Source organism: Cicer arietinum, chromosome 4 (assembly GCF_000331145.2).
Source record: "Cicer arietinum cultivar CDC Frontier isolate Library 1 chromosome 4, Cicar.CDCFrontier_v2.0, whole genome shotgun sequence".
Classification (NCBI taxonomy): domain Eukaryota; kingdom Viridiplantae; phylum Streptophyta; class Magnoliopsida; order Fabales; family Fabaceae; genus Cicer; species Cicer arietinum.
Window position 1 is genome coordinate 915,835 of NC_021163.2, and position 9,720 is coordinate 925,554.

The following is a 9,720-nucleotide window of genomic DNA, read 5'->3' on the forward strand; positions in this document are numbered from 1 at the left end:
TTGTGGAAAAATCTTTCTTTCCTATATATTGCAACATATGAAGGTAATTTTAACATTACATAAGCCAGTACAATCAATAAAAGCTTTTCCCCTTAACAATCTCAGTAAATGAATGGAAGAGTTTATATCATATCTAAGAAAACTGACGTTTTCTGGTTTTCTATATCTAATGACATCCATATTGAAGAATTCAAAGGATTAGAATCAAAACGAGGACCTGCTTGCTATAGCTAAGGAAAATAAATGAAATAAAGGAAACAATGGCCTTTCAAGAGCAACTGAAAACCTGGGAGGATCGTGCAACTACATCTGCCATCATATAATTACTGAAAATCTAATGTTGTTCTGTCATGCCTTCTTGGTCTGCATGAACAAACAGACAATTCAAAAACTTACATCTCTAGTATAGACTATAGAGCAACATAATAAAACTATAAAGTTTGTTTTGTTGAAATAAAAACATAAAGAAATGTAGTAGCAGAGTACATATGAACATGACTGTTTGTGAATCATCTCCCACTAATATATTACTTGCGAAAAAGCTGGCAAACAAAATTGAAAACTTAAGGTTCTGTTTGGTATAGAAAACATTTTCTGTTTTGATTTTCTATTTTTACTTTTAATAAAAAAGTTGTGGCTTTACATTCAACCTGTTTCTTGTTTTCAAAGGTTTGTACAAGAAACAATAAAAAGTTTTGGGCCTGTTTAGTTCCTACATTTCCTATTTTCATTTTCACTTGAACAAATAAATATAAGACAATCTATTTTTTAAAAAATTTTGTAACTATTTTCTTTTACAATTTACGAAAACAGATCTGAAATTTTAAAAATGACAACATTGTTTTCATTGTTTCTCAAAATGCATTTTTCATAGCTTGTCTTCCATCTTCTCTCTATCAGCAGTTGTTTTACTGCATGAGTCTTTTTCATCTCCTTGTTTGAAATTTAAAATGAACATATGTTCTAGAAAATGAAAACGGAAAATGTTTTGAGAAAGTAAACGGTGCCCTTATTTTCAGTTTCCTTAAGATATAAATGAAAACATGAAACAAATTGAAAAAAATTCCCACTTTTTACATAAAAGTGAAAATACCAAATAAAGCCAGAAAACATTTTCTCAAATCAAACTGGCACTAAAAACACATAAAATAAAAAATAAGATATATGAATGAAATAAACTTACCCTCTCAATGTACTTTTTCTGAATTTTCAATGCTTCAGTACATGCTTTTTTAGCATCAAGACTTGATGTTATGTCACCCAATATCTGAAGAGAGATAGTTTCACGTGAGATGCAGAAAAACATGCAAGAACATAAAATCTATGCATAGATATATAGTAGGGGATGAAAACAAAGAGAGAGAACCTTGACAACATCATCCACACCCTTGGCCTCAGTTAAAATCCGCTTATTCTTGGTCTCAAGAACACTAGCAACAAGAAAAACAGCTAGTGCACAATTTTCATCCTTATGCCCTGTCTTTAAATTTTTCCTCTCAAACTTTCCATATTGCTTCAGAACTTTGTCATTTACTGCAGTTGTAGGTGCATTTGTTTTAGCACGATCAGGATCCTCGTACTTAGCGAAGATGTTTGGGTTGTATTCCATGCCCCACATCAACTGGAAACAATCTATATTATGTCTTAAAATGAGCTATTAATTTGAAATACTCTCTATCTCATCAAAAGAATCAGAAAACAGGTAGCTCCCTAAAACAAAAGTGACATAATTGATGTTGTCATAGGAATTGATCCTTACCTCCCAAAGATACAAAGTATCTGCAAAAGAAAATTCTCTACGGAAAAGAACCATCAGCATGCGAAATGCAAAGAGATACTCTCCACCATCTAAATCCTCTGCAAAATTAAAAGAGATAAGGGTTGGTTGCCCCCTCACACATTTATAAAGAAATTACCATGAAACTATTAATCATGACATATTAGAAGTTGCCAAAACAAGCTTTACATACGAAGGTGATGATGAAGCTTGGGATCGACTGTTTTCATTATCTGTGAGAGTGTACCCAACTGAGATTGCACTCCCATTGAACTTGCAGTGCACCTGAAGTTCTCTCTCTGTTATGGGACATAGAAAGGAATGTAAAAACAACAGAAAAATTCAAGGGTCTATTTGGTTTGAGAAATTTGCTTTCTGTTTTACTCTAAATTACAAAAATGCCTCCTTGTTTTCACTTTGTTTTCTATGTTCAAATATTTGCATAAGAAACAATGAAAATAATAAAAAGTTGTTTTTGGTGTTTCCTATACAAAACTTCAAAAACATTAAATAAAGAGAAAACAAAGTGGCATGCTAATTAAAGGTGAAAGAAAGAAATAAAATAGAAAATATTTTCTCAGAGCAAACAAGCCCTCCCTAATAGAAGGAGATAATCAGGTGCATATTGAATATAAAAAAAGAAGATACTAATCGAAGAATCAGTACACTCCCAATTATATAGTCTGTTACAGGACTTATTCATACAATTTTTTGTGCAATGAATTTCCTTCTAGAGGGGAAAACATATATATGGAAAGAACAGAACGAGAAAAAGTTCAGAGAAAATCCTATCCATGCCTATTCTAGTCTCTAGTCTCAACAACAATAAGATGCAAGCACAATATAAGTTGTTGAGAAGAACATCGCCAAATATTGACATGTTCAAATATAGCAAAAATAAAGCACAATGGTCTGAAGAACAACTTAGCATGTTTCTTAACAAAACATCAGACCCGTATTTTCAGTTACCCAAACAAGAAACATCTAGAATTATCACTTCGGCAAAATTTCTCTTGCATTATGTCTAGCATACCATCCTACGCATCGCACGGTCAAAGCACCAAAAGCAATCTGCTTCATTCTCAATAAGCATAACCAAAGGTGAGCATATATCGTTCATTCCTGCAAAGGAAATAATCCATTACAAATATTTGAAACTTCTTGAAGCTCTTTCAGTTAACATTAGAAAGCTGAAAGCTATAGTGATTCACCTTGTACATAACCAATATCATTGTCCAACCAAGCATAAATCGATAGAACATCCCAAAGTTTTGCTTGATTAGATTCACTTTCATAAAAGACAAGGGCTCGGTCAGTTCGAACAACATCCAGACCTACGATGCAAAATAATAAATTATCACTACGGATGCTTATTTAATCAAATTAAGGGGATATTTCTTTAAGCTTTTTAAAACAAGTAATTATAAAATTGTGTAAAACAGAATCTAATTTTTAATTGGTTTACAATTATTAACAGCACCTTTTATTTTAAAAGGGGTTTATAGTTTCATTTTTTTCAGAAGAAACCAAAAGTAGCTTCTGAAAATAAACAATAATCTGATTTTTGTTCAAATTCTGTTTCTTTGTTCAAAAGCTTGAACAGACACTAAAAATTTGAAAAGTGATTCTTTTCAAAATTAAAATGATTTTTTTATTTTATGAAAAAGCTAAAACAAACACTAATTAACAAAGACTTTTTAAGGGAAAACTAACAACATAAACTTATTTAGCAATTATATAACTCCTTGTTCTGTAAACATCATTGAACAAATACGATCGCCACCACAGACCAGGCATGGCCTTTCTGCCTCAATTAGGCTTAAATGCTTCTTATATTTCTTTACACTGTAGTTTTCCTTTTTCATGGAGAAAACACTTGCAAACTGAGTGAAAATCAAGACTTCGCACCCGCAAAAAAAACACAACTCTGTTTCTCTATACTATGAGACAATTTGTAAGTACGAAAAAACAGTTCTCTTTTCTTATATCCGCAAAATTGTGGCACTGGCTTTTCTCTTTATCGAAGCCCAAGAAGCAAAAATAGTCGAAAAACTAAAATCCAACCTAATATAAAAAATGTCCAGTATTTATGCAGCAGCATGTACATACCAATCTGATGTAATAACTGCATCCACTGCAAAACTTTATTATCTGAAGGTTTGGCGCCTACCACGGATGGATCTGTTGGCTCGCCATCATCACCGATGAGTGGTGTTGTAACAAATTTCCCACTACCAATGACTGAGACCATTTTTTGACATTCAGCTTTCCACATATCATACTGCCCCCTGAATAATAAATTTACAAAATGATTTCATGTTTAGTTTGTTTTTAATCAAAATAAAGAAGATGAAATTGGCAGATCTGGCAGTGACTTCTGAATGATGGAGAAATTGGCAGATGAATTATATATGGTCCATTTGTTTGGTATATTTTATCTCATCACCTCATTACCTTCTAAGGAAAGTAATAACATGGCCATTTTCCTATATTATACAAGACAAGGTGTGAAACTAAACCAATAATATCAATGATCCTAGAACCCATACCATTTTAATTCCCTAATAAAAAGCACATTTTTTTATCATACAAGACAATATGTTCTCAATGTTTTTTAAACCTGTTGATCTGATTTTCTAATCCTACAAAAGCACATTTAATTGAAAATATACCTCCGGCGTTGCATGAGCTCATTCCGTTCTTCAAGTGTACTGTTAGGATCATAACAACCTAGTAAGAACTCCCATACCTCCCCTTTGATTGAAGGATGAACACCCTACGTAATATATATAAATAAACATACCGATGAGCACATAACAGAAGGAAGGGAAATTTGAATAATAACAGAAATCCTATACCACTCTGTTGATTGATTGTAACTTTTTCGATATATGTTGTCGGAAAAATACACAGCACATCAAGTGGTTATGATAAATCACATTATATACTGTCTCTTTCACATAGAAAAATGTCTGATGCAAGTTGAAGGAGGGAGTAAAGCTTACATAAAATCACTACAGCCTACAAACTATTGGGAAAGAGTCATCATACAATTGAACAATAGTTATCAGAGTGATTATAAACCCACAAACATACAGAGAAACACACAAATAGACCAGCAATGCAATGATAAACAATATACGAGTAAACAATAAAAATTACCCCCCGTTGTATTCGTCTCAGCACTTTTGCGATATCCAATCGACCAGCTGCATCAAACGATGCTTGCCATCTTCTTGCACTTAAAGTCTTGCCAGACTGTGATGATAAAGAACAGTGTATAAATCATAAGACTCTTCTGTTCCAAACAAAGAAGAGTAAAAATAGAGAAAAATAAAACCATCAACTCATTAAAATATTATCTTCTCTTTATGTCTTTTGATTTATTTTAAAAAAAAGGATAACCTGTGGGCACTATTGTCAATCACGGATCGGACAAAAAAATAGTGATTTGTTCAAATTCTACTATAGCTTCTATTACAATTTACAACACTTTGTATTGAATAGCACATGGCAAAATAATAGCGATTTGTTTAAATACCACTACGGTATAGCACTATAGCGCCACTATTTGACAACACCGCCATTAGAGTAAAAGCCTGACAGAGTTCTTGCCTATGATGTAGCATAGTAGGCCTACCAAAAAAGAGTTAAAACCCTTCAATGATGTTCACCAATGGAGATACTTCAGCATAAATTTTCTATCATGCAACAGTATCAGGGCATTGCTCAACACATCCTAAAGGGGTATAGAGTATAGACGTATAATCATATGGAGCACTGATACTTTAGATTGAACACGTGTTCGAGTGTCTGACATGTGTTGGGGTCGCCGACACAACACTGACACACGAGGTTACATACAATGACTTTTATTTTATCAAATTATATACTATGTGTTCGTGTCTATGTTTCATAAATACAATAAAACATTCCATAAAGAAGTGCATATGGGATCAAAAGAAAAACATTGATTAAAGGGAGGATAAAAAGCTGACCCTTGGTTTAAAACGAGTTGTTGGAACATCAGCTTGGCATTCAGGTCGAATAGGGTAGAAAGAATTTAACTCAGTAGTTCCAGAACTCTTCATAAGAACCCTCCACAGCCCCCCACAACCAATCATCAACTCTCTTCAATTCCAATTTGGTTGCTACTTGCCATATAGACCCATCACAATCAATTGCTGCTCATAAAATAAAACAATTAATATAAAAAATTATTTAATAAAAGGGAAACAACAACAAAGGGATCAATTTAATCGCTTTTTGGAGATACCAATTATTATACGAAAAATGGGATTATTAATCAGATTCTGAATCTCTAATAATAAGCTTATGAAGGAAATAAGAAATTAGGCGTGAGGGAAAAAGGAAGTACCTTGGCGATTTGGAAAACGGTGCGAGAGATCGAATTGAATCGGAAGAAAGATGAATGTGGAAAGTGTCGCAGGAAAGGAGGCAGATGGCGAGAAAGGAGAGAGAATGTAATGAGCGTTGAATAGAATAATACGCGAAATGTAATGTAACAATGATTGAGATTGTTTGAAGATAATTTATTTATACATACACTATGCTATATATATGCTTTTTTTCTTAACGGTTGTATTTACATTTTTAAAACTTGCTTTTGTTTTGGTTGGCACTTTTGGCATATAATTCATTTTCATCAATATTTGGAGGGACTACATGTCTCCTACATCAAAATTAATCCAACTTAATGTATGAGTCTCCAATAGGCCGGTTCAATTTATTCGGAGGTTAAAGTGAATTTCTAGATGAGGTCTTTTTAATTTTAACAATACTTTTTTTATCAAAAATATTATATTATGTTTTTGTTATTCATTATTATAATTTTAAAAGTATGGTTATTTTAGTTAATATGAATTTTTGTTGTGTAGAAAATAGAGGAGTTTGACAAATTTATAACAAGAGAGTCAAATAATTAAATAATTATTCATACTAAAGTTAGACATAAATTTATAAAACAAAAAATAGACATAGAGCTATAATGTCTATTAAACAATATTTATAATGTACGACTCATAATAAAATACATTGGCGGAGAGTTATAATATGACTGATTTTAAAAGTAATTTAATAAAAATAATATCACACTTTTTGTTATTTTAATAGTAATTTAATATTAAAAAAAACCAACACATTTTAAGTGCAAAAATGCAAAACATAATGATTTGATCCAACAACCTTGCACAACTATTTCTTTCTCAATAAATGAAATTTATAGTAATTATAATTTATTATATAAATAATACATAAGACTAATGTTTGCACTAGTTAGATTTTGTAAATTTAAAGAATTTTTTATATTAAATAAAGTTATCTTTTTATACGCTAATATTTATCTATATATTAATGGTACTATTTTTACAAATAATTAGAGCATATGCATGAATACTTTACTTTGAAAGGACAAAAGAAAGTGTTGTATTTGAATAGTTTCACTTATAATATTTGAAAATATTTTATAATAAACTTTTAAATATTTTAGTGCTATAATTCTTATTTTAATATGGTAACCAAGTTATTATTAAAATAAAATCGGTTATAAATGATGCACGACTCCTATGAATGTACAAATATTTTACCAGTAATTAATAAAATATTTTTAATTGTCCTATTTGATCTTATTTATAACATAATTTTTGGATAAATTTTTTGTCTTATTTATAAGAAAAAAAATACAACTTTTAGTTTTTATTTATTGTTTACCCTCAATTAGTTATCTACCCTCAAATAAATTGATAGTATAAAATTAAGTGAGGATAAATTTAAATTTACATGATATATTATATTCTTAAATTGATAGTAGATAATTTTCTTATGTGGTTGTGATGACCTCTATAATTCATCTCACTTAAACTTTATTTATAGAAAAGTTCTATAAATACACTTTTTACACTTTTTTCCAAATCAACATAAAAAAACATTTTGTAAAAAAAAAGATGCACTTAAGAGATCAATACTTTATCTTTTATTAGTTGAAATTTATGCTTATTCCATCATTTTAAAATAGATCATACAAAAAATGAAAAGACTCACATAAATTCACCCACATGTTAAAAGTAAAATGTTATAGTGATCCCTTAAAAAAATTATATGCTACTATATGTAATTATGTGATTTAGATTTTTTGGTTTTTAGAAAGAAAAAAATTAATTATATTTTTGGTCACCTAATTTATCATGTTCACTAAAATAAACTTTAAAAAAAAATAGTAATATGACATTTTTTTTATAAGACGATGTGAGATATTTTTAAATGATACAATATTAAACACGATGTTTCAGACAAAATATATGTTAATTTAAATTTATTTCATCAAATATTAATATAATACATTTAAAAAATGACAAATATTTTCTAAAATTCATAATTAAAAAAAAAGTTATTTTTCTAATTTTATATTTTTCATGATTTGTTTTTTACATTTGAAAATATTTTATCATTATTATGTATTACAATGAAGTTCAATGAAGTATATAAATATGAGACATAAGTGTTCGTTCCTTAACTTAATTTCAGATAATACTTTAGTTGTGTATTTTTTTTTCTTTCTCGATTTAGTATTTTATTTAATTTTAAGTAACAATCTGATCATTTATATCTTAAAATATCAACAATGTTATCATTTCTTTACAAAAACTTAGAAAATTCATCAAAATTTTCAAACAAAACTCATAAAGTTCAATGTCAATTTCAAGAAAATTAATATATTCATCAAATGCATAACTCAAATATTCAAATAAATTGATATTTCCATCTCCAACAACATCAAAACTATCAAATAAAGAATAAAAATATGAGTTTATTTGAAGATTTGAGTTATGAATCTTATGGAATTTACATTATATTGAAGATGATAATTAATTTTATGGATTTTGTTTAAAGATTTTGATGAATTTTTGTAAAAGATGATAATATTGTTTACATTATAAAACTGAAGTGTTACATGAAATTAAGTTACGAGACCGCATGCTTAAATTTAAATATAAATTTACTTGTATTTTTGTGGTATCAACATTTTCAATGTCATTAAAACATGCAAGACGACAACTTTTGGGTATGGATGGGATATATCAAAATGTGATATTTGATGTTTTGCGTGTACAACTCAATTGGCAGAGCAAAAACATTACTACGTAGGAGTTTGAGTTCTGTGAGATATGTGGGTATATGACAATTAGACCATTTGAAAAAGAAAAAAAGTGGACTAAAAAATTGTATGAGACAAAAAAATGAAACTAATGGAAATAACAAATTATAATTGGAGATGTACAAATGACAAACTTGTGTGTCACTTATCCCGTCGTAATATTAGAAAGGGTTTTTTTTTTCACCTAAAGAAGTATGAGTTTTAATAAAAATAAGATAATATAAAGACAAAATTGAATTGATTATAAAATAGGTCACAAAATAGTAAAACATAAATATTTTTTTGAAAAAAAATTAATCATCAAGTAGCATTAATTGATTACAAAATTAATTTAATTGAGTAATACAATTAAAATGTTAATCACTAAATAGCAATACATAATTATTTAGCTGTGGAAAAAATTAATTTAAGTGAGTAATAAAATCATGATATTGAATAAAATTTGAGTATAATTAGTTTTCATCTATTTTAAACACAACACAAATTCAAAAAAAAAAAGCAGAAATAAAATCTTAGAAAGTGGACACTTTAAGTTTAAAATTACAAGCATGACTCTTTAAAAAGAAAATATAGAAAAAATATTAATTTTTTTAGAAATAACGACTGTAAATTTGTGAGTTAAAATATAAAATGAATGAATAAAAAAAAAAAGTACATGTCCTCTAAATTTTTTGAGATGAGACGAATAATCGAAATCCAGGCTGGATCCTTATTTGAAGCTTCCATTTATGTTTCATATTTTGTTTTATGTTAGGGTTAAACCCGACCC

At 29.0% G+C, this 9,720-nt stretch overlaps 1 protein-coding gene across 3 annotated transcripts; it reads right to left on the reverse strand.

Moving 5' to 3' along the window:
- Window positions 1-6,323, reverse strand: LOC101503831 (uncharacterized). 3 transcript variants are annotated; one of them, XM_004495227.4, is made up of 12 exons: window positions 6,156-6,321; window positions 5,776-5,961; window positions 4,940-5,035; window positions 4,450-4,553; window positions 3,887-4,065; window positions 2,989-3,111; window positions 2,811-2,899; window positions 1,971-2,076; window positions 1,760-1,857; window positions 1,367-1,621; window positions 1,184-1,267; window positions 1-363 (listed from the first exon to the last, which is right to left on the reverse strand). In XM_004495227.4, the coding sequence occupies exons 2-12, from the start codon at window positions 5,899-5,901 to the stop codon at window positions 349-351; spliced, it is 1,275 nt and encodes a 424-aa protein (XP_004495284.2). In that variant the 5' UTR covers window positions 5,902-5,961; window positions 6,156-6,321; the 3' UTR covers window positions 1-348. The 3 variants fall into 3 exon arrangements, with proteins under 3 accessions (XP_004495284.2, XP_073224215.1, XP_073224216.1); XM_073368114.1 differs by lacking the exon at window positions 6,156-6,321 and having other exon boundaries at window positions 4,940-5,075; window positions 5,776-5,911; XM_073368115.1 differs by lacking the exons at window positions 1-363; window positions 1,184-1,267 and having other exon boundaries at window positions 1,599-1,632; window positions 6,156-6,323.
- Window positions 6,324-9,720: the final 3,397 nt, after the last annotated feature.